The sequence below is a fragment of the Protopterus annectens genome, chromosome 9.part0 (genome assembly GCF_019279795.1).
Source record: "Protopterus annectens isolate FY-2018-M chromosome 9.part0, PAN1.0, whole genome shotgun sequence".
Lineage (NCBI taxonomy): Eukaryota > Metazoa > Chordata > Ceratodontiformes > Protopteridae > Protopterus > Protopterus annectens.
The window spans coordinates 368,209,495-368,234,297 of NC_056743.1; the positions used below are offsets into that span (position 1 = coordinate 368,209,495).

The window sequence follows — 24,803 nt, forward strand, 5'->3', positions numbered from 1 at the left end:
AACTCAATCATAAAACAAATAGGCAGCTGGATGTAGAAAACGCAGGTTTTTTTAGAAAATTATCCTTAAAACCAGTAGTATAGGATTTCATCGCGCCAACAATACCGGAACTTCATCAGATAATTCAAAGAACTAATGCGAACCCTTAAATCAAAAGAAAACCAATCAGTAACTAGCCTCATGATACACCCCCCAGTACACAGTCTTCCCTCACAAAGCAACTTGTTTCAGATTTACTTACACAGTGTAGCAAAACATGGTTCATTGAAACATTTTGTGTTCTGTTTGAAGTAACATATTGCAAATACGCCTAGGATCTATCTCAAGCAAGCTTTTAATTTTAGCAAACATGCCAGAGATTCTGCTTCGTTTAAACCTGGCCAAACATGTGCTCCAAGTCAGATTTACCAGCAGAGTTCAGCTTTTTCAAACAGGAGCAGCCATGCTCCACCTCTACCTGTGATTTGCAGCGAATTCAACGCAAATTTAAAATAATGTTCATTATAAGCATTAATGTGTCTGGCCAATGCATTTGTTATTTTATTGTTACTGTTGTCACATAAATGTTCGCTAATTCTACATTTAAGCTTGCGGTCTGTCTTGCCAACATAAAAACATGGGCAAGACTGGCACAGAGCACAATATACTACTTTTGTAGAATTGTAGTCATTTTTACCATAAACAATGATGTTGTTGTTTATACATACTTGTCCAACATCTAGAATATGTTTACGCAAAGTGCATGCACCACATTTTCTCATATGTCCTGCATTTTTGTTTATTTTGCTACGCTCTATTAGCTGCTTAAAGTTACAACCTCTTCTGTAAACTATAACAGGTCTCTCCACCATTTTTTGTGTAATGAAGTTGTCATTCATTAAAACCTTCCCCTTTTCTCTCACCCTCCGATCAAACAATTCCTAAGAGGGGCTAGCAACTTGAGGCCACCCAGAAGAGCACCTACCCCAGCTTGGGACCTTAACTTTGTGTTGGAAAAGCTCACCCTGCCCCCTTTTGAGCCAGCATCTTCAGCAGAGTTGAAATTTCTCTCCTAGAAGACAGCTTTTCTTCTGGCCATTACTTCAGCCAGAAGAGTCTCCGAGCTTCAAGCACTCATGGCTGTAAAGCCCTTCATCATCTTCTATGCTGACAGGGTGTCCCTCAGGACTAACCCATCCTTCATGCTCAAAGGGGTGTCCAGTGTGGCTCTCAACCAAATCCATTCATTTGCCCACCTTTTTCCCTAACCCACAAAACAAAGGAGAAAGGATCCTGCACTCTCTAGATGTGCACAGACAGCTCAGATTCTATAGAGACAGGACTAAATCATTCAGAAAGTCCGATCAATTACTGGTCAGCTTTGCTGCAGGGGCAGAGGGCAAAGCCATCTCCAAACAAACCATTTCCAAATGGATAGCACACTGCATCCATTTCTGTTAGAAGCAACATGGAACACCTCCCCCTACGGGGGTCAGGAGTCACTCTACCAGAGCAGCCTCCACCTCTGCAGCTTTCCTCAGAGGAGTCCCCACCAGGAACATCATGGAGGCTTCCAACTGGACATCTGTTCAGACTTTCACCAAGCATTACCACCTGCCTATCTTCTCCAAATCCAGGTCAGGCTTTGCCACTGCAGTCTTGCAGGGCATCCTAGCCAGCCCCTAGTCTCCTTGACTGCCTCCACCCTTTTCCTCATCTTCAGGAATCAACCCAAATGTGATGACTGCAACAGTGAAACATGAAGAACATACCACAGCTGTGTACACTTAACATAAATGAAGATGTTCAAGTGTATTCAGTGTTGCAGTCCTGGTTTCCCTCCCTCCATCCACCTCTTTTCTCTCTCTCTCTCTCTCTCCTCTTACAAGGAACCTTTTGGTATTTACTTTTTGCTGGTGGGGTTCTTCCATCATATCCTGGCTCCCACTTGGAGGTTCCTGACAGGGCAAGAAAAACTGATGTAATGGCATTGGCTGCCTTACTTTATGCTACTGACGACCAGAAGTCAGTCCTGAAGCAACAGCAACCAACGCAGAAATACTAAGCCTCTGATATTTGGGCTGGCTGAGGGCTACCCTGGCAGGGATAACCCAAATGTGATGACTGCAACAAGTGAATACACTCGAACATCTATATTTATGGTAAGTGTACACAACTGTACTTTCTCATTCTAGAACAGATCTGATCTTTCCAAGCGCAGTTGATGGTTTCAGCACAGATAAAATATTTTCTTTTCACAGGGCGAGATAGAAGTGGGTCCCTACTGTTAAGGGGAAAATTCCCTTGACAGCTAGAGTAGCCAGTCTGTACATTAGGGTTCTGGGGGTAAGTGAACTTTTCTTTTAGTGGTTCCTCATGAAAAAGCACACAGAAGAAAACTTCAGTGAATGGTGAAGATTTTTTACAGTTGGACCAAAGATTCTTTGGCCTCGACCATTCCCACATTATCATCAGTAAACGAGTTTCTTCGAAGAGTAAATACATATAGTTTATCACTGGGACTTTCACTGTTGCGTCATAACCCCCAGCAGTACTCAACAGGTTTTTCAGATAATTTATACAGACTCCTCTTCAAAGACTTGCTAGTCCATATCAGGTCTCAGCAAGTGAAAACTCTTAATTGTAATCTGAAGGAGTTTAGAGCATTTTTAGTGGTATTGGAAAGATACAGGACAGTTTTATACTAGGCCTTCTTTAGACCATTACAGACTTTATTAGAGCAGGGTGGGTGTATCAGCAATGAGAGAGTAATGAGGTCCTAGCAGGCTTGCCGAACAAGTGTTAAAATGGCAGTAAGACAGTTCAGCACGTCTTGCTTCTGGTAGTGTTCTTTGCTTTTATGGGGGATCACATGGTGTTACCAAATTTTGTCACCTGACTGTTGCTACTGTCTCACGAATGGCATTGAACAGTTCAGTCTGATGTTACATTTTTCTCTCTGGAGTTTGCCAAAAGTGTGTTTGATACTCATCCGAATGTTCAGTTTCAGACATTTTGCTCCCTAGTTCAGCATCCTGGATGCTTTCTCAGCCTCTTAAAATCAAGGACTGATAAAACTTCACTTCCTTTAATTCATAATTATGAAATAAAAAAATAGTGAGGTTTGGTAAAGGGCATTCTGGTAATCCTCCCCTTCTCTTATGCAACTGATTTTTCATGTACCTTTTTATCTGTGAACAAAATTTACCTATTCATTGATTTGGTAAAGTACTTCATCCCATCTTTGAAATCTCCGAGTCTTTTAGCTGGAAGTGTTCTGTTTCCTAACAGTGCATTGTTTTCTTCTAAGTCTTGGAAGTCTGAAGTGAAGGTAAAGTCTATATAGCAAGAAAATCACTCTGCTGTATTTATCTGATCAATCTAAGCCATCTGCTGATCTCTGCAAAACATAAGTAGAACTTTTCACTGTATATTGGACTTTTGAACAGCACTTTTACTATATCACTGCTTATTTGAATTGTTTTTTTTTTTTTCTGAAATTGTACTTTGTTGTAGCTTAGACGAGATTCAGACATGTTTGTATAACTTTAGCATTAAACCAGGCCATTTTTTGTTGGAGGGGTTTCCCCTGCACCCTAGTGGCAGCAGTGTGCAGTTAGAAGTCATCTGATTTAAGGGTGCTGGAACAGAGCTCAGTTTTGAGCTTTTTTATTGGTTAATTTGTTTAAATCAGTTCGCTCTCCTTTGCTATATATGCACCACCTTTCGGCGGGTTTGTGCTTATTTGCCCATCGAACATTGCTGAGCAGTGGTGAGCACCATTGGCAGTTAATAGACGCAAGCAGTTCTGCCGCAGCTTTTCCCTTAGCACTCCATCAGTGAGTTCTCGTGATTGTCCCTCACTGATAAGTGATACATTCAGTGAAGCTCCTGAGGTACCAACACAGATCCTTACCCACTAGCCCTTCGGATGTTTTGCCCACTTCTCCTGTCCTCAACTGTGCCTGGTCCTTTCTGTCCCTTTCCTGTTTGCTGACCACATCAACTTACCTAACATTATGAACTGACAATTTCCCACAGTTTCTCCAGCCAGCCTGGTTGACATGGACATCCTGAGGCAATGTAGCAATTCCCTCATGGATACTGACAACCCACTACTTCTACTCCACACAAATTCATTATGTGAGAGATGCATCTATATCAAGAACTTAGAATCCAGGCTGTCTCACTTACCAGTCAGTTCATGTGATACTAAGCAGGTTGTCAGCATACACACACACCACCTCCTGTACCTACCAAACCAACAACATACAAACCTACATATGCAGAGGTCCTTACCAGAAGCTTAGCTAAACATCAGAGACCTCCCAAACACAAGCATGATTCACATAATACATCCTCCGCAGAACATAGTACACATGTTGCACACCAGTGTCTCACCAGTCAAACCCTTAAGGCACAACACAAAAACAAACATCTTAGTCATGGGTGACTCAATTGTGAGACACACAGGTGGCCCTCTCATCAGGTTGGATAAGGAAAAAGTCACAGCTTAGGTTCATAGGTTCATACTAGGCTATCTGCCCTAGGGCATTTATAAGCCTAGCCAGAGTGTGTTTGGCTTTCGCTACCCATTTTAAATTAATTTTGCTATGCCCTTTTTCGAGGTTAGTATACTGTGCCTCTATCTAACAGTGACTCAGAAGTGATACCCGGGGTAAACCTATGATCTCCCATCCACTCATCAAGACTCCTCTTGAAGAGAGTCAATGAGGGACTCTGCCTAACCTGGACTGGGATTTTATTCCAGAGTGAAGGGAGCCTCTGGGTTATGAATCTGTCCCTCCAGCATGTCCTATTTATTTCAGTGCTGAGGTTCAAGTCTTTCGAGCACGTAGCTCGATGGGATTTGGATTTTCTGAGGTGCAGCATGTCCATTAATTCCGGGTTGGACATGGCTTTATACGTCAGGCACAGATTGCCTCTGAGCAGGCGGTATGCCACTGAGTAGAGCTGGAGTTTCTTTAACCGGGCAGCATATGGCATCTGTTTGAGCCCTTTGATCCTCTTGGTGAGGTACTTTTGGGGTCTTTCCAGTTGCTGCAGGTGTCTGGTAAGGTACATCCCAAAAGGGGCATTGTACTCAGTTATGGGCCTGATGAGGGATGAGTGAAGAGGCACGATGACCTCCCCTGATCTAGATGTGAATCCCTTCATGATTAGGTGGGCTACATAAAATGTTTTTCTAACCACTTAGGCCACGTGGTTGTCAAATGAGAGATTGCTATCAACTTGGGTCCCCAGGTCCCTAATTACTTCTTCTGTACTTAATGGATTACCACCTATGTGGTAATTTGTGGGCACTTTGTTTTGCCAAAGGGATGACTATACACTTTTTGGCGTTTAGCTTGAGGCCATGGCTCTGGCACCAGTTGTCTGTTTCTATGAGGCCCTTTTGGAGGATGCTTGTGTCGGCTGGAGAATCGATTATGGTGCCCAGTTTGCAGTCATCTGCGAACTTGGTCAGCCACAGTCCTTCCGTGTTGGCCTGTACCTCCGAGAAATATATACCAAACAAGAGAGGTCCCAGGACTGAGCCTTGTGGGACGCCACTTGTAACTGGTTTGGAGTCTGACATGGCTCCAGCAATTCTAACCATGTGGGTTCTGTCCTTGAGCCAGTTTGCAACCCATCTAGTGACATAAGGGTTTATATTTAAGCTGGTGAGCTTATCTATAATGCCCGAGTGGGGTATTGTATCGAAGGCTTTTGCGAGGTCCAGATAGGCTGTGTGGACCACCTTCCCTTCACAATGGCCTTGGTGACTGTTTCAAAGAAGTCGACCAGGTTTAAGAGGCAGGATCTGCCCTTAACAAAGCCGAACAGGGTAGGATCCAGTGTCTGTAGGTCCCCAATATCTTTATTTATGAGGTCCATGATGATCCTTTCCATAGCTTTGCAGACCAAGCTAGTCAGGCTTATGGGGCGATAGTTTCCAGGGTCCGTTGAGGCACCACCTTTGTGGAGAGGGACCACTGTTGCTGTATGCCACTCTTTGGGTACATATCCTGTAGTAAGGCTGAGACTGAACAGTAGTTTTATGTTTGGGTTTAGCTCTTCTTGGAGTTCATGTAGGACGCAGCCTGGGACACAGTCTGGTCCCATTGATGCTGTGTTTTTTGCTTTGGAGAGGGCGGCTCCCACCTGAGCATCTGAGATGTCAGGGGGGCAACACTCTGCTGGGATAGATATTTGCCCTTTTGGTGGGAGGGAGAAGTTTGCGCTGAACCTGTCAGCTAGGATGTTGGCATTGTCTGTGGGTTCGGTGTATTTTTTGTCATTTTGGACTAATTCTGAGCATATCTGGGAATTCCCACCCAGATTCCTAACATAACTAAAGAAAGCCTTGTGATTATCCTTAGTGTCCTGTGCAATTTTTCTCTCGAAGCTGGCCTTTGATGATTTTATGAGTGCCCTTAGTTTTTTTGCTAATACTGATCAGAGATGCCTTCCCTTTTTGGGATTTTGCTCTATCATGTAGTAGCTTCCTCCTTCTATTGTATAGTTTGTTTATGGCTGGAGTCCACCAGACAGGTCGTCTGCCTTTGGAGGATTGGGTCTTGGTTTTATTTGGGATTGCATGATCCATGCATTCCTGAAGGTGTTCATAGAATGCATTTATAAAGGATTCTGCAGTCTGGGCCGTATTTTCCACAGGCCCGGGGGCTTTGAAGGATTCCAACTCGGTTTTGAGGTGTGTGAAATTTGCTTTAGAGAAGTTTTTCACTGTGGTTTTCTGGGCAGGGGGTGGGGTCGGGATGTGAATATCCAGTGAGATCAGTTTATGGTCTGATCTTACCAGTGAGGGATACACTTCTGGTCTGGAGCATAGAGTCCCCATGTTGGTGATGATCAGGTCCAGTATGTTTTCCCCTCTTGTGGGAGTGGTAACAAGTTGTTCCATAGCATTTGAGTTTATGAATTCTAGGAACCTTTGGGCAAGGGTGTTGGAGCTAGAGTAATGCTCCCAATCTATGTTTGGGTAGTTGAAGTCGCCCAATATAATGGTGTTCGGAGAGACCTTCATATTTTCCAGTGTTCTCAGGAAGGCCGAGTGGGGTTCTTGGGTTTGGGAGGGTGGTCTGTAGCAGGCTATAAACTGGAAGGCAGTTTTACCCACTGTTAGTTGCACATGGATAGTCTCTGATGCTTCGTGCTTTGCCACCAACCTGGAGGTGTGGGTATCTTTGTTGAATATCGATACTCCCCCTCCTTTTGTGGTTCGGTCCAAGTTTTGGGGCCGAAAAGCATGGTATGAGGTATAACCTGGTAGTGCTGGGGTGCTCTCGGGAGTCCTGAACCAGGTTTCTGTTACTGCACAGATATCTATGTTCTCCATGCTAAGGAGAGTTTCGAGTGCGTGCATCTTGAGATTTAGACTTCTGGCGTTGAGTAGCATTACTCTTAGTTTCTTATCCCTTGGAGGTGGGTTTGTCTTTTGAGCCTTGCCTAAAAAAGGCACTATGGGGGTAGCAAGAGCCTTTGCCAATATCCGAAAGCCCAGGGGTGGCAGGTGCAAGCTGTCCCTAGCAAAGCATCGTGGCTTGTCGTGCATATCATCCCAAGCTGACAGGCATTGGATCCCCTTTGAATGACACCAATACTTAAGCCAATTGTTGAAATTGATCATCTTGTCTTCATATTGTGGCATCATTCTTGGTGAGGGTAAGATGCTACTCAAGGTCAGGGTCATACCAGCCTGGGCTACATGCTCAGAGAGCTCCTCTATGTCTCTTTTCATGTAGTCCAGGGAGGTACGTCTCAGGTCATTCACACCAGCATGGACAATGACCGAGTCATATTTGTACTTGCCTTGGAGTGACCTGAGTGCTTGTGTTATGTGGCGGATCCTAGCGCCAGACAGATTGCTCACCGTGACCTTCTCCTTGTTCAGCCTGGTGAGCGGGACGTCAGTGTGCCTGACGATAGAGTCACCTATTACAAGTGTATCAGGTGTGTTGTTTAGCCTTAAGGGCTGTGACTGTTCGGCACACTGGCTTTGTGAGATATGTGTTGCACGTGTTTTGTTTTGGGGTAGCGGTTGCTTGGGTGTCTGCTTTGGAGGTCTCTGCTGCTTAGGCAGATCTTTATTTAGAGCCTCCAGTATGTTTTGTGTGATTATGTGTTTGGTTTGCTGTTGTGGTAGGTCTATGTGAGACTGGAATTGTAGTGAGTGTGGTTTCCTTCTCCTCCTGACTGGTTATGCCAGTACTGAGTTGAGAGAGCTTAGCCTCCAGTTTGGCTATATGGTTGCATCTCTCACATGTGTTGGAATTTGTTGGGAGGAGGAGAGGGTTGTCTGTGTACATGAGGCAGTTGTAACATTGCCTAAAGATTCCCATATTCATCAGCTGGACCGGAGAGGAGATTGACAACTGACCTTTGAACATGCTAGAATAATATTGGGAATTCCTTTATAATTGAAAGCAAGGGCCAATGGGGAGCGAGGGTGTAGTGCTTTTAATTTTTAGTGCTGACTTATAATTGCTTTAGTGAGCAAGTGCCAGGTAACAAGTGCAATGTGTTACAGGTAACTTAAATGCAAAAACGACAAACAGTAACTTTCTTTCAAGCGAAGCAAGGAAATAAGTACAGTAAGCAATGCAGATATCACTAGGGATCCACAGAAGCGCTGAGAAGCCGCGTTTTAGGTGGAATTAGCGTTCCAGGGAAATAACAAGCATACAAACAAAGCTAGATTCAGCAGGCCTGGATCTAGTCTATGCTACAGCAGACAAGGTGTACCAATTTCTTTAAGATACAGTTCAAATATTCAGGCACTATAAACCTTTAACCAGAAATTCCCAGCTCAGAAGGGCAGAGTCCAGCCTCTCCTCCCACAAGAGTGCAGACCACGAACCTTCCTAATGTAAAATAACTGGCCTGAAGCCCAAGTGCTTAAACCAGAGCCTAATACACTTTAAGAACAACAGACACTGAGCTCTCAATCAGCAGTTCCCAACTTAGAAGGATGAAAGCTACCTGTCCTGCCACTACAGTGCATGCCACAAACCTTCCTAATGTAGAACAACTGGTCTGAAGCCCAAGTGCTTAATCCAAAAGACTTAGAATGATAGCTACACTTTAACCAAATTACTACCAAGCAGTAATAAATACAACTGAATACTTTAAATAATGCCTGGATTAGTGCTCAAGTTATACAAACAAAGCTAGATTCAGCAGGCCTGGATCTAGTCTATGCTACAGCAAACAAGGTGTACCAATTTCAGTAAGAAGAAATTCAGATATGCATGCACTATAAGCCTTCAACCAGAAATTCCCAGCTCAGAAGGGCAGAGTCCAGCCTCTCCTCCCACAAGAGTGCAGACCACGAACCCTCTTAATGTAAAATAACTGGCCTGAAAGCCCAAGTGCTTAAACCAGAATTAATATACTTTTAGAATAACAGACACTGAGCCCTCAATCAGCAGTTCCCAACTTAGAAGGATGTAAGCTACCTGTTCTGCCACTACAGTGCAGACCACAAACCCTCTCAATGTAAAACAACTGGTCTGAAGCCCAAGTGTCTAAACTAAAAGGCTGAGAATGAGTTACACCAAGCAGTAATAAATACAATTGAGAACTTTTAAGATGATGCAAAAGCAAAATAAAGTAGGAAGAAACACAAGTACAGTAAAAGCAGAATAATTTTTTTTTTTTTTTAGAAAAGTAGCAAAAGCAGTAGTAAATACAATTCTCATGCAGTGCAAGCTGGCACACTTGAATATGTAGCAATATTAGTCCACACACAGTTTGAAAAAATGTAATTAAATTAAAAAGGACTAAAAGCAAGTGCAGAAAGGGTTTATTAGGTAGAATGCGGTAAAGAGATGTCCTGGGGGAGGGTCTTAGATCAAATCTACAGTGGGGCGGGCACTGCAAAAGCCACCAAATTTAAACTACAACCAAGAATAGGGAGGGGTGGGGAAACAGTTTCAACACAGATGTAAGGAATGTGCAAATTATAAAAAAATATATATACTGTTTTCTATATATTTGCAGAGCAGTAAGACACAGATATCAAGCAGACAATTTAGCTCTATAATACAGAATAACACAGAAAATATACTCAGCTCTATATACTTGAAGATAGTTCTGTAAGGCTGTCTCTCAAACTAAGGTTCCAGTTTGAATACATGTTAATTAAAAGGAGACACAGCACTAGCTAAATTATATCAGCTGAAAGACAAGGCAGGAAATGAGGGGGGGGTGGGGAAACAGTTTCAACACAGATGTAAGGAATGTGCAAATTATAAAAAATATATATACTGTTTTCTATATATTTGCAGAGCAGTAAGACACAGATATCAAGCAGACAATTTAGCTCTATAATACAGAATAACACAGAAAATATACTCAGCTCTATATACTTGAAGATAGTTCTGTAAGGCTGTCTCTCAAACTAAGGTTCCAGTTTGAATACAGGTTGTTAATTAAAAGGAGACACAGCACTAGCTAAATTATATCAGCTGAAAGACAACGCAGGAAATGAGGGGGGTGGGGAAACAGTTTCAACACAGATGTAAGGAATGTGCAAATTATAAAAAATATATATACTGTTTTCTATATATTTGCAGAGCAGTAAGACACAGATATCAAGCAGACAATTTAGCTCTATAATACAGAATAACACAGAAAATATACTCAGCTCTATATTCTTGAAGATAGTTCTGTAAGGCTGTCTCTCAAACTAAGGTTCCAGTTTGAATACAGGTTGTTAATTAAAAGGAGACACAGCACTAGCTAACTGTCTGTCAGGTACCAGGATCTGCCACATCACACACTCAGTCTCTCAACAACAGGCACTGTTATGACTCTGTCATAGTCTGTTTTGTTGTGAATGACTTGAGATGTACCTCACTGGACTATATGAAGAAAGACGTGACTGAGCTCTGTGTGTCGTGCAGGTCTGTCCTTAACTGTAAGCAGCATTTTACCTTCACCTAGGATGACACCTCAATACAAACAAAAAATGACTGACTTCAACAATTTGGTTAGTTTCCAGTATCATTCAAAGGGGATCCAGTTTCTCTCAGCCTGGAATAACGTGGTCGATGGACCTCGATGCTTTTCCAAAGATGGTCTTCATCTGTCACCCCTAGGATTTCAGTTACTGGTTAAGACTCTTGCCACCCCCCACAGTGCTTTTTTTTAGGCAATGTTATAAGAACAACATTTCCAATGTAAAAATACCCTCTAAAACAACTTCAGGGTTATGCTGCTAAACTGTAGGAGTCTAAACCAGAAGCTGACCTCACTGGAAGCAATCCTTACCTTGGAAGATGCTGATATTTGTGCAGTCAGATACCTGTTTTAAGGCTGCGTAGAGCATCCCAACTATACCAGGTTGCATTTTCTTCCCATGTTCAGACTACAAACTGAAGGCTTGAGAACTAAAGGAGGTGGTGTATCAATATTCATCAAAGGTAAATACACCTCTAGTTTGGTAAAAGAGGATGATTCCCTTGAATTACTTGGTGCAATTGACTATAGGTAAGACCTTACTTCATGTCATTGCCAGCTATAGGACCCCCGAATCAGGCCATCCGCTCAGCCTACTTGGGTCTACTTGAGTTAGTCAAGATACAGCCAAACACCCTGGTTTTAGGTGACTTTAATTACCTATCCATTGAGTGGATAAATTATATGTGTTCTGACTCACTTGCCCAAAGGCTCAGCTGCACCACCCCCCAGTGTTTGGCCATCCCTGGTGAGATCTGACCACAACTCAGTTTTGCTAGAAGTAACTATAACCCAAGACTCCCCCGTAGCAACAGCTAGAAAGGAAAACTTCTGTAAGGCCAATTACAACCTCTTACGTGGTGACATAAATAGCTTCATAGCCCTTCCCCCACTGATGGAACAGACACCTATGCTGAGTTGTACACCAGTGCTTTATACAAGCACCTGTACAACTGTGTTGACTCTGCCATACCTGGTAAAACCAAGGCAAGATCTTCAAGGAAAAACAAACCTGCCTGATTGACAACTGCCATTAGTGGGTAAACAATAAGAGAAAGAATTGCTGTCTAAAAGTAGGAAAGAAAGGCCTCAAAACTGGAAACACTCCCTGCTAAACTTAAGCAACTAAGACTCCTAGTGAAGTCCTCGAAAGCTAACTACAAATCCAAATTAGCTTCCTTAACTAAGGATAACCACAAGGTGTTCTTATGTTACATCCATAACCTCAAAGGTAAGGCCCATATTTGCACTGGTAATACATAAACAGAACCTGTGGATATAGCAAACCCTCCTGGCTGACAGGTTCAGTGAAAACATCACTCCCTTGATGTTCATCGTGCATACAGTTGCAGTCATAACAGATGGGTTCTCCTGCCGTCAGGCGGGTCCTTGGTCTGCCGAATTCCAAAGTCTAGGTCCGGCGTTGGTTGTCGTCGCTTCTTCCCTGACGTCAGTGCGACAGGGGTATAAAAGAACCAGCCGACGCCATTTTCTTCATTCTTTCTTGCCGCGCGGTGCCCGAAGCAGAAGCAGTTCACAAGTGCCGGTCGGCCAGCTCCTGAAATTATGAAAATTTTGAAACCGAAGTCTTCTTGAAAGCTAAGTACCCCGTTGGGGAAACTTTTCTTGCCTCAGACCGATGTCAGACAAAGTTAATAATTGTATTTCTTGTGGGAAGCAAATACTGCATAAGGATTTCCATTCTCTCTGTACTCCTTGTTTAGGCCCAGACCACGATGTCTCGGTCTGTCGCTTTTGTGCTACATTCAACAAACGCACCATTAAGCGTCGGGCGGAGTTCGCCCAGCATTATTTTGGCAAAACATTTAACTATATTAAGTCGTCGGATACTCCGACTCCAGTTTTGTCTAAAAAGCGCAAAGATAAGGACCGACACACGAGGTCCGCGGCCTCTACCAACACCACGCCAAAACCGACTACACGTGGTCCAGTTCTCAGTGAGGCGCCTACGCAGCCCCTGACTACCGACGACACTTCATTGGCGGTGTCTCCTGTACCCGAGGTCGCAGGCTCCTCGGCCCACACCCCGACTACAGATACCAAAGCCACTCTTGGCGGTGAATCTCAAAATGTGGACAGGTCTGCCTCCTCTCAAGGTGTCTTCAGACCTTCCTCTTCTTTTTCCATCAAGGCTTTCACTAAGTCTAAAGCAGCCATGCATTCTAAGAGACAAGCTACACAGGGCCCATCTCCAGGCCCCATGCCTAAAAAACAGATGCTTAAAATGGCTGAGGATTTAATTACTCTTATCAGGGGTTTTCAACCCCCACCGGACAAAAGGCCCAGAGTGGAGGAAGAATCCCCCTCCTCTGATCAGGGCTCCATTATTTCAGAGCACTCAGATGATCAGGAACATTCTTACTCCCCTTTTGAAGACTCTGATGCAGAGGCGTCCATTCCTTCTGTATCCCCCCCAGAGGATTACTCATTTGGGGAAACTTTGCATACCTTAAAGGAACACTTCCACTGGGGAGGCCAAGATTATTCAGATTCCAAGAAAAGGCTTAGGGAATTTCTCTTGCTACCTCAGCACAGGCCTCTGGCTATACCTCCTGTCCTGGACATCCTAGATGATGTTTACTCGGAGGCCTGCCTTAACCCAGATTCCTTACCTCCAGCTCCATTCAAGCCTGACAGGTACTACAGGGTTCCTGACTCACACCAATTTCTATACAAAAGCCATGCTGCTGACCCAGAAACCATCTCACAGGGACCCAAGGGAATTAAGGCCTCCACTGCTAAAAATCCATTGCCTTCCGAGAGAGATTCCAGATCCTTAGAAAGGTGGGGAAAAAAGGTATATACCTCGGCTACCTTAACCATGAGGGCCTTAAACTGTCAGTTCCATATGCTAAAATACCAACAGTTTTTGTTATCACAATTGAAAAGTAAAATGTCACAACCTGAACAACCAGACTTGAAGGAGTTGCAGGATTTGATGCATAGTGCAGAACAAGTGGGTAAGCATACCTTACAATGTGGTTTTGATGCTCTAGAGGCCTCATGTAGAGCTGCTGTTACAGGATCAGTCATACGTAGACATGCCTGGCTCAAGGAACAATCCTTGCCAGATCATGTCAAAGCAAAATTACTAGATGCCCCTCTACAAAAGGATGTATTATTTGGTGCTAATGCTGAGGAGGTATTAAGGAAAATGGAGGAAAAGGCTAAATCAATGCAAACTGTGAAAGATTTTCTACAGGTACAACCCCCACGTTTCAGTAGAAATTGTCCTTCCAAAAATTGGTCCTTTCCAGCCACGGACAGACCCCAAAGAGGTAGATACAGGCGCCCGAGGGGCAGAGGACAATCCCAAGGATCGTTTAGAGGCAGACAATGGCAAGCTTCTACACAAAGAGGTGGTGAGGATAACTTGCAATCATTCAGAAAGCAAGCCCAATGACTTTCCCCTTTGCATGCCAAGCAAGACTCAAATGGCAGCACCCTTAGGAGGAAAACTGGCCTTATTTTCAAAAAATTGGCATGTTGTCGCAAAAGACAAATGGATCCTGGACATTATAAACAGAGGTTATAGATTCCATTTTCACACCCTTCCAAAAATGAGAGGCATGCCAAACCTGCCACACAATCATAGGGCAGAAGCACAAAGGCAAATTACACATCTCATAGACATGAAAGCTATTCAAGAGGTACCTACGCACGAACAAGGTCAAGGTTTTTATTCCAGACTATTCCTGGTACCAAGGAAGGGAAAAGATTGGAGACCTATTTTGGACCTATCCATCCTAAACACATTTCTACTCGTACCAAAATTCAAGATGCTCACTCTACAGCAGCTTCTTCCCATGCTGGGCAAGGAGTCTTGGCTGGTAACATTGGACCTCAAGGAGGCATACCTGCATGTCCCAATCAGACAAAATTGCAGAAGATACCTCAGATTTCTTGCAGGTTCAATCCATTATCAATTCTCTGCATTGCCCTTTGGCTTATCTACTGCGCCCAGAGTATTCACGAAATGCCTGGCATCAGTAATTGCCTACTGCAGACTTCAAGGGATACAAATATACCCCTATTTGGACGACTGCCTGATCCAATTGGACAGCAAGCACATTCTTCTGAAACATCTGGCTTATGTAATAATGTTATTAAACTCTCTGGGATACACAGTCAACAAAAAGAAATCAAGACTAATACCCTCTCAGAAAATAATTTTCCTGGGTGCCCACTTGGACACAAACACCCAGATGGCCTACCTCACGCCAGAGAAGCAGGGGCAACTAACTCAATACTTCAGAGGACTAGCAAATTGTACCAGGCTGACTGCAAGGAAAATCCTGCAGGCTCTGGGATTCATGGCATCTTGCATCTTGCTAATCCCATGTGCAAAGCTGCATATGAGGAAACTTCAATGGTACCTGATAAACCTATGGTCTCAACACAGCCACAGTTTGGAAACAATAATACCACTAATTCCATGTCTTCAAAAGGAATTCCTGTGGTGGGCTCAAGCGTGCCAATCAAACGCAGGTCTTCCATTCAGCAAGCCTCAAGCAAATCAAGTCATCACAACAGATGCCTCGGACTACGCCTGGGGGGCGCACATGGCAGATCGGTGCATTCAGGGCAAATGGTCCCAAAAAGAAAAGCACCTTCACATCAATCAAAAGGAAATGCTAGCAGTAATAAATGCTATTATAGCTTTCAAAGACCTTCTGAAACCAGGTCAACTATTGATAAGAACGGACAACACCACAGTTATGTGGTACATAAACAAACAGGGAGGAACACATTCGTACCCCCTATGCAGACTGGCCATGTCACTTTGGAACATGGCCATGGACTTACAAATCGAACTACAAGCACAGTACTTGCCAGGCAAGGAAAACACGCTGGCAGACAACCTAAGCAGAAATATGACAGATCCACACGAATGGAAGTTGCATCCAAAAGTTTTTATAGAGATAATCCAAGCATGGGGAAGGCCAGACATAGATCTCTTTGCCTCCCACAAAAACCACCAATTGACAAAATTCTGCTCAAGGATTTTCCATCCAAAGGCCTGGAGAGTGGACGCTCTCTCTTTCAGTTGGACATCAATGACAGTTTATGCCTTCCCACCTCTTCCTCTGCTGCCCAAAGTTCTATTGAAAACCAGAGCAGACAGACCAAAGATGATTCTCATTGCTCCAGACTGGCCAAGGCAACACTGGTACCCACTCCTGAGGAGCCTGACGCATTCCCCACCATGGACCCTGCCTCTAATGCCTCTTCTCCTGACTCAGCACAGCTTCAAAACTCTTCACAGCCAGCTAAAAACACTCAATCTAGCCGCATGGAAGATTCCTTAGCATCACAGCAGACCCTACTCTCCAAGGATGTGCAGGATGTCATTTTGCGTGGCCTATGCCGTCAACTAGAAAAGCTTACTCTGCAAAATGGAAACGGTTTTGTGTCTGGAATGAGAAAAAGGGCCAGGATCCTGGAAAACTGAATTTACCTCAAATACTACAGTATCTAGCTGAGCTGCTAAGCAGTGGGCTTTCATTCTCCTCCATCAAAATCCATGCCTCAGCCATTTCTGCAGAATACAACACTGATCCACCCTTATTCTCTCACCCTCTCTTAAGACAGTTCCTCAGAGGGGCTAAGAATCTAAAACCCCCAAGGAAACAACCAATACCTGCTTGGGATCTGAATTTCATTCTGGAAAAACTGACCTTGCCTCCCTTTGAGCCAGCTGCCTCATCAGATTTGCAATATTTGTCCTGGAAAACAGCTTTCTTTCTGGCTATTACCTCAGCTCATAGAGTTTCAGAACTACAAGCTCTCATGGCTGTGCAGCCTTTTATCGTCTTCCATCAGGACAGAGTCTCCTTACGAACCAATCCGTCCTTTATGCCAAAAGTGGTATCTAGGGTAGCTTTGAATCAGGCCATACACTTACCAACCTTTTATCCTAATCCTCAAAACAAAGGGGAGAGATTACTACATTCCTTGGACATCCACAGACAACTGCCTTATTATTTGGACAGAACAAAGCCGTTCAGAAAATCAGAACAGCTCTTTGTTTCCTATGCTATAGGAGCTCAAGGAAAGCCAATTTCCAAACAATCTCAAAATGGATAGCCCACTGCATACGTTTTTGCTATTCTTTTCATGGCAAAACTGTACCTACAGGCATCAGATCTCACTCCACAAGGGCCACAGCTACCTCTGCAGCTTTCCTCAGAGGGGTTCCTACCAAAGATATTTTGGAAGCAGCCACTTGGAGTTCTGTGCATACCTTCTCCAAGCACTACCACCTACCATTATACTCCAAAACTAGAGCAGGCTTTGCCACTGCAGTCTTGCAGGGCATTCTGGCTCCTCCTAGTTCCACCTAGTGCCTACCACCCCTTTCTTAGCTTTGGGATTCTACCCATCTGTTATGACTGCAGCTGTATGCACGATGAACATAGTACAGTTTTGTACCTACCATAAATGTAGATGTTCGAGTGCTAATACAGCTGCAGTCCAGGTTTCCCTCCCTCCTTCCCCTCTTGGGACAGGCCAATTGGCTAACACCTCCTCATACAACCTGATTGGGGTATTCATTTATGGTGTATTTGCTTGCAACTATTGTATTTTGATTATATTGCTTTGCTTTATTACCCAAATTATGTATTGCCTTCCTTCTGGGGGCACCTGACATCTGGGGCAAAAAAAACTGAAGAAAATGGCGTTGGCTGGTTCTTTTATACCCCTGTCGCACTGACATCAGGGAAGAAGTGACGACAACCGACGCCGGACCTAGACTTTGGAATTCGGCCGACCGAGGACCCGCCTGACGGCAGGAGAACCCATCTGTTATGACTACAGCTGTATTAGCACTCGAACATCTACATTTATGGTAGGTACAAAACTGTACTTTCCTGCCACACACACCTCAAAGCATTCCTAACACCTGTCCCCCACCTAGTATTTCCAAGGAGCAGGTCTTCAACACCTTCTCCAAGACCAAAAACAAAGCCTCTATGGGACCAGACAACATCCCAGGCTGTGTTCTACATGGGTTAAATCAGGAATTAGCATCACTACTGGATACACTTTTCAGTCACAGCCTAAGCACTGGCTTCATCCCAGCGGAATGGAAAACTGCTACCATTATCCCTTTGCACAAAGTGGGTGCATCCACAGATTCCGGAAACTATAGACCCATTAGCCTGACCAGCCTTATCTGCAAGGCCATAGAACGAGTCATCATGGACCCAACAAAGATATAGGAGAAAACTGAATGCTTGACCCCACCCAGTTTGGATTTCTCAAGGGGAGATCATTGCTGTTAAACTTGATGGACTTCTTTGAGACAGTCACCAAAGCCGTATACGATGGCAAATTTGTGCGTACGACATACCTAATCTTATCCAAGGCCTTTGACACAGTCCCCCACTCAGGCATCATTGATAAACCCACCCAACTGGGCATCAACCCATATGTTGTCAGGTGGGTTGCAAACTGGCTCACTGATAGAACTCTTAAAGTCAAAATGGGAGACTGCACCTCCTTCAGCAGACCCATAGCTAGTGGTGTTCGACAGAGATTGCTTCTGGGAGCCCTACTGTTTGGAATCTACTTCTCCGAAGTACAGGCTAAAACTAAAGGACTGTGGCCAACAAAGTTTGCTGATGACTGCAAAATGGGAGCAGTCATTGAAACTCCTAGCGATGTTAACATCCTGCAAGAAGGTCCTACGCAGACTAATGATTGGTGCCAAAATCATGGTCTTACACTTAATGCAAAAAAATGCATCATCATCCCCTTCGGCAAGGGTAATGTTCCTGCAAGCTACCATATCAGTGGCAGTACCCTAAGCACACAGTCATTGGTGAACGATCTGGGCACACAGGTCGACAATCACCATGTCTCCATAGTGGTAAGAAGAGCATTTTATATTGCTCATCTCATAAGTAAGGGCATTGCCTCCTGAAAAAAGAGGTCCTAACCCCCCTGTACTCCTCCCTCATCAGGCCATTAATAGAGTACAATGCTTCCTTTGGTATGTTCCTTTCCAAACCCCGGGAGCAGTTGGAGAGACCACAAACGTTCCTTACAAAGAAAATTCAGGGTCTTCAAAATCTGTCTTATGCAGACAGACTGAAATCATTGTCACTTTACTCTGTCATGCAGACTGTTCAGAGGTGACCTGTGCCTTGCCAATTGAGCAGTCTCTGGACCAGCTTTAATGGAAATGCACATTCGCAAGTCAAATGGAACACTGGTCACTCGCGCAAAGGACATTAACCTGGTATGTGACATCAACAAAACTTGTTGGAGAGACAGAATTGTGTCTCAGAGGTTGCCCCACCATTGGAACAAGCTTCCTATTCATGTTAAACAAAACCCCTCATTGGCTTTAAGTGTAATTTGGATAATTGGATAGGTAACCAGAAATTCACCCAGGGGTTCCACCTGTGTATCCCTTGATGGGGCAATAGGTGCTGATTTTAGTGTCTTCTTGAACCAGGCACCCTTGGGAACATGTGTTGAACTTGGCTAGGGTTGTAAGGGGCCTGGGAGCCATTAGCCTATTAACTTCCTATGATCCTTTTGAGAATGACCCATTTAATTGGCCAGTGTTGAGTGCTTTAATTTTTTGACCATCTGTTTGAAGCTATTCACTCTCATACTGATTTACAAATCAAGCTCCATAATATTGTTCCTTGACTATGATGACGTATACATCAAAAGATCATATCTTCTATCAGAAATACTTTTATATTGACTGTTGTCAAACTTCTTTTATCATTTAGCAGTTAGTCTTGTCACTTTGATTGTAACCTGACAACTTTCTTTAGTATTTATGTGTTGTGAATGTCGGTGGCTGTTCCTAATGTCTTCATAGGTGGTGAATGCAACTAGTAAGCAAGGATGCATTATGGGTTCAAGTCAAAAAGATACTTTGGTTCACACTGCTATTGTACATAGTGGAAAGCAGGGAGTTGTGATCATGTTGAAAGGTGTGTTACATTGAGGATAACCAAGTACAGGCCTCATGAGTTTGGTATTTTTGTCATTGGCCCCTGAAAGGTTCTGGTTTCTGTGAGTTCTCCATTGTAAAGAACAAACTGACAAGGAGAATAGTAAATAAGTATATCCTTCTGTTTTGTTACTTTTTCCTTTCTGTGGTGTTTGCATGTGTCCTGAATGAATACAGTAACAAGAAAATTGCTTATGTTGCTGCTCAGAAATTTTCTTCTGTGAATATCGAATCGCTGTCTGTTACCACCTCATTTGAAGTGTGTTAATATGTTGTAGTGGTGGTGGAATGGCTTGCATAATACGAGGGCTGTAGTTGCATTTTTTTTTTTTTGTCATGTAATTAACTGACCTGTTGCATTCTGTTCTCTTGCCAGAGCGAGCACTTTTCCTTTCTGGGAATCAACAATCAGTCCAATCTTACAGACATGAGATGTCGAACTACCTTCTACACAGCACTTGGACGACTTCTCATGGTGGATTTAGGTAAGCTAAATACTAATGGTGTAGTGTTGTAGACCATGAATTTCATCCATGAACCATTACCATGTCAAACTAAGGAACTTTATGTAATTCTTCACCCTTAACTACTCCTATCCTGCATCACAATTCTTCTAAGCATATGCTTACTTCTAATATTCTGACCCTCACTCTTTACCTTAATCCTACCTGATGAAAAAAACAAAAGTTGCAATCTACCACATTACTTTTATTTAATATTGCCTATCTAGTACATGTTGTATTATTGTATCTACGTTCTGTACTTCTTTAGTATTTATTACTTATTTAATGTGTACTTACTTGCTATTGTCTTGTTTATGTATAATGTTTTAACTTTCACCTATCATTTGGAGATTTTTTTCGCTGAAAATGGGTCCCTGCGCTGGTAAACCAACATCCTCATCATCCAGCTGGAACCCCCCAAAGGCTGTTGCGCTGGCCAGAGCAGACTGACAACAGACTGGGGGGGGATGTCTGGGGGGGAGCTAGGGCAGGGCCTGACAGCTCCTGCCTCCCTCGGAGGGTTGCTCATCCTCTGGCAGGCGGTGGGGATGAGGCTGTTACGATCTATCCTTCCAATTCTTTCCTCAGGAGATGAGAGGCCATATCATCGCCATCCACTTACACACATATGGTGAACAAACAAGGAGGGACAAACAAGGAGGGACCAGATCGAGTTTGGGAGAGGAACAAACAAGAGAATGGGCCAACGCTAGCTACACCTTCTCCTTAGGTGGAGAAGTGTGGGAAAGTCAAATGACCAAATGCGCAAATGGACTCATCCACACATCTCTCTCTCCTCACGAATGGTCTCTAAACAGGACACCCTCAGGTCTCACGAACTGTCTATGGGGCCCGAGTAGCAGCCATCTATTTCAAGACTCACAGACGCCATTGTGCCATTTTCTCCTTCCACAGCCATCCACAAGTAAGATTCTTGCCATGGATGCTACATCAGGAAGCCTACAACAGGGTTGCTTCTGGCCCAACCCCATCAATCCCAAAGCTTTTTTCCAAAAGCTTCAATCCTAGCTGATTGCCCCATACTGGCCTCCTTCCCCATACTGGTCTCGTCAGATATGGTTTCCTTACCTACTGAAAAAGCCAGATATGGATGATCCTACCTGAAAAGCGGTGACTATAATCAGTTTTTAGGACCATTGGCCGGATTTGCTAATCCATCATCTCCATGATTGATCACCCTCTCTTCCGACTCTGACAGCTTGACCACTTGTTCACACACACTATTCTTCGCCACATAAACCCACCCATAACCCCACAACTACACCTGTAAGTGGAAGAGTACCTAGAGGTTTGCTGTACCTTGTGTAAGTGAGGCTTGTTCCCTATCTGAGCTCAAGAGGGGCTTCTACCTTCATTTTTAACTGTGTCATCCAGGTTTATTAATTCAGGATCTTCTGTTTCAACTATCAAAGTTTTCAACTTTATTTCTAAATTCCATCAATCTGGATCCTCCTTTGATGAGCAGCAGGCTATGCAATGATAGGCAGCAGGCGTAAAAGGTCATGTATTGTAGTCTGTTTCATCCTGCACCTTCGTGGGATCTTGATTTAGTTGATACATCTAACATCTCCCCTTTTGAACCCTTGCTGCGGGTTGCGACATAAATCTAAAATATAAAGCATGGAACTTCATGGCTTTTAGTTCACATTACTTCAGCTTTCAGAGCTTCAAGCCCTGTCTATTAAACCACCAAACCACCATAAAGATAGAAGTACAAAGATAGAGTATCTCTCCTTTGTCCCAAATCCCTGCTCTAGTTTCTAGTTTCAGTTTCTGTCTTCCTAGAACCTTTAGTTTCCAAAATTTTCTTTTGAGGCAGAATACACTGGCAGAAGACACTTGGATGTAAATTGGATTTCCAGCTATTTAGACGCTTCTATTTCAGCAACCCCATAAACAGTTGTTTCAGATGTTCCAGTTGTGTCCTTCTCAGATACCAAATACAAACAAACAATCTCAAAATGGAATGGAGATTGAGATTGCATAACCTATTCTTATTCAAATTCTCATTCTTCAAATAAGCAAATCTCATCATCTATCAAAGCTCATTCTACCAGAGCTATGGCTACTTCAGCTTTTTATTTCCAAAATTTTTATTTGCGGCTACTTGTTTGTGCTACTTGGTCCAAACCCGACACTTTCATTTCCACTACAGCTGGAAAGGGGCAGGCTTCATTTGGTTCTTCATGGTTCACGGCACTCAGGAGTGTTTTCCAGTGAGCCACCCAGTTTTCAGGTGCTAGCTGTCCCATCATCATGTTCAGAAGGTAGGAGGAGATACACACAACATCTTTTTAGTTATGTACTCACCCAAACTTCAGATGTTTGGGATCCATCATCCCCACATTTCCGATACACCCTTCCCCTGCCCCAGAGAAGAGAAGAGAATAGATAGTTTCGAGCTCCACTGTTTTGTTCTTGTTGTTTCATCTGACGCATATAATATAAGCAGGGTATGTATGTGTATGTGACAAACTAGATCTGGGGGACTGTTGGTGGTGCATTCTATCTATATATAGCTCTCAGCCAATAAGAGACTTCTTTGGCATAAAATTGCAGCGAAATGCCGAGGCCGAGGGACTCGCTCCGAACCCATCATTCAGAATGTAGGCGAGATGGATCCCAAACATCTGAAGTTATGGTGAGTACATAACTAAAAGTTAGTCACCCAGTCGGACTTTCCAGGTAAACAAATTATAAGTAAGTAAATGTTTGCTAGTGGTCTTTTTATTGAAATGGCAAAAATATTTAGTTGAGATCAGGTACTCTCCTTGGTGTGCCTGGAGGGGGTTCCTATTAGAACACTGATCGCTTGAAATGACGAATGTCTTATGGTCGACACCATATGATTGACATTTCAAGAGTTAGAAGGTTAAACGTAACGGCGCCGTACAGTGCAGAATGGGAGAATTTCCCTTTTCTGCACTGAAGTGCGGTCTCAGAGTTGCTGTATTTAAGTAGGGGGGTGTGGGGGTGCAGGGGCTTGACCCCTTGCTCGTACCATTATGGTAAGTTTTTCTTTTTTTGTATTCGATCTTTCAAACTTCGACCATATGTTGTCGAACGTATGAGATTCGAGGTTTTGAAAGTTCAAATATATAATATAGACCCCCTGGAGGTTGTGGGAAATATTTTCTTTCTCATTTTTGCTTTTCTCTGAGACTGCTGTATTCAAAAGAACATGCTACCATTTCAGGCACATTTCTTAATATCACATATTTCACATTAAAATTATCCTTTGCCCAGGTGCACCATTCCTTTTCTGTTGCTCACACAGTTGAGGCTTGAGCTTGATGTTCATGTTCATCGTGGAAAGGTTCTTGTGCTCAGTAACTAGCGAAAATAAGTCATCTAGGGCAAGACATTTAGCAGCACTGTAGTCATTGACAGAAGTGTATTAGGTGAAGCACTGCTTAAGTACAAGTGCCCTCCCAGCTGTCTGAGGTCTCAGGAGGTGAAAGTTTTGTCTTGTTTGCTTACTGAAGAAAGTGGCTCACACTGGGGGTAGGCAGAACAGTTACTTTTGCAGTCACATGTCAGAGCACTATTCGAGATCAGAGGAAGTAGAGAGTGAATGTCTGTGCCATCCTCCTTGAAGACAGGTACATCCCTGGAATAGTCTTCACAGTTCCATTGTGTTGTATACTCTCTCTTTTGTTTTAGTTTTGCAGGCCTATTTAATGTCAGCAGTTTGCGGTATGGTTGTGACAGATACACTTCTGGCCACCACATTTGGTGGGTGGATCCTTTTGTGTGAGAGCACTCTTCATCCTCTTGATTAATGGTCATACTGTTTTTATCAGCCTGCTTAATGGAAAGCTCTTCTGAGATTCCCTGGTTTAAGGTCGGTGGTAACACTGTACTGCAAACTCTTTTCTTCAGGCCTCGATTGGGTTTATACCTTGACTGAGGCGATCCACCAGCTTCTCATTTGCCAGGACTTGTCAGCTGGATGTTTGTTCATACAAATATTTGACATCTGATGGGGCCTGGACTCACGAATGTATGAATATACCTTTACAGACCATGACCAAATGCCAGTGACATGCCTTTTTCAGCAGTATTCTGCCTTTGGTATGTGCTTCCCATTGTTTGCCTTTCATGGAGTTGACTCGGCACTTGTCATTCACCTGCAAGCACACCCATTCTGGATTTCTGTTTCACTCTTCTCTTCTGCATCCTGAAAGGACTCTGAGGACACCAGGGTCCTTACCTTGGACTCCGAGTGAGTCATTGAAACTTGTATTTGCCCAGAGTTCTTCATTGAATGACCCTTCTTTTTCAGTATTTCAGGCTTGTGAGTTCCACCATGGAATGGG

At 43.6% G+C, this 24,803-nt stretch overlaps 1 protein-coding gene across 1 annotated transcript in view; it reads left to right on the forward strand.

Annotated features, from left to right (window-relative positions):
* The window catches only part of XPO7 (exportin 7), a 4,001,819-nt gene that overhangs the window by 2,352,948 nt on the left and 1,624,068 nt on the right, over nucleotides 1-24,803 (forward strand). The window contains exon 17 of the mRNA XM_044082110.1: nucleotides 20,337-20,445. Coding sequence (XP_043938045.1) covers nucleotides 20,337-20,445 — 109 coding nt within the window. The remainder of the gene's footprint in view (nucleotides 1-20,336; nucleotides 20,446-24,803) is intronic.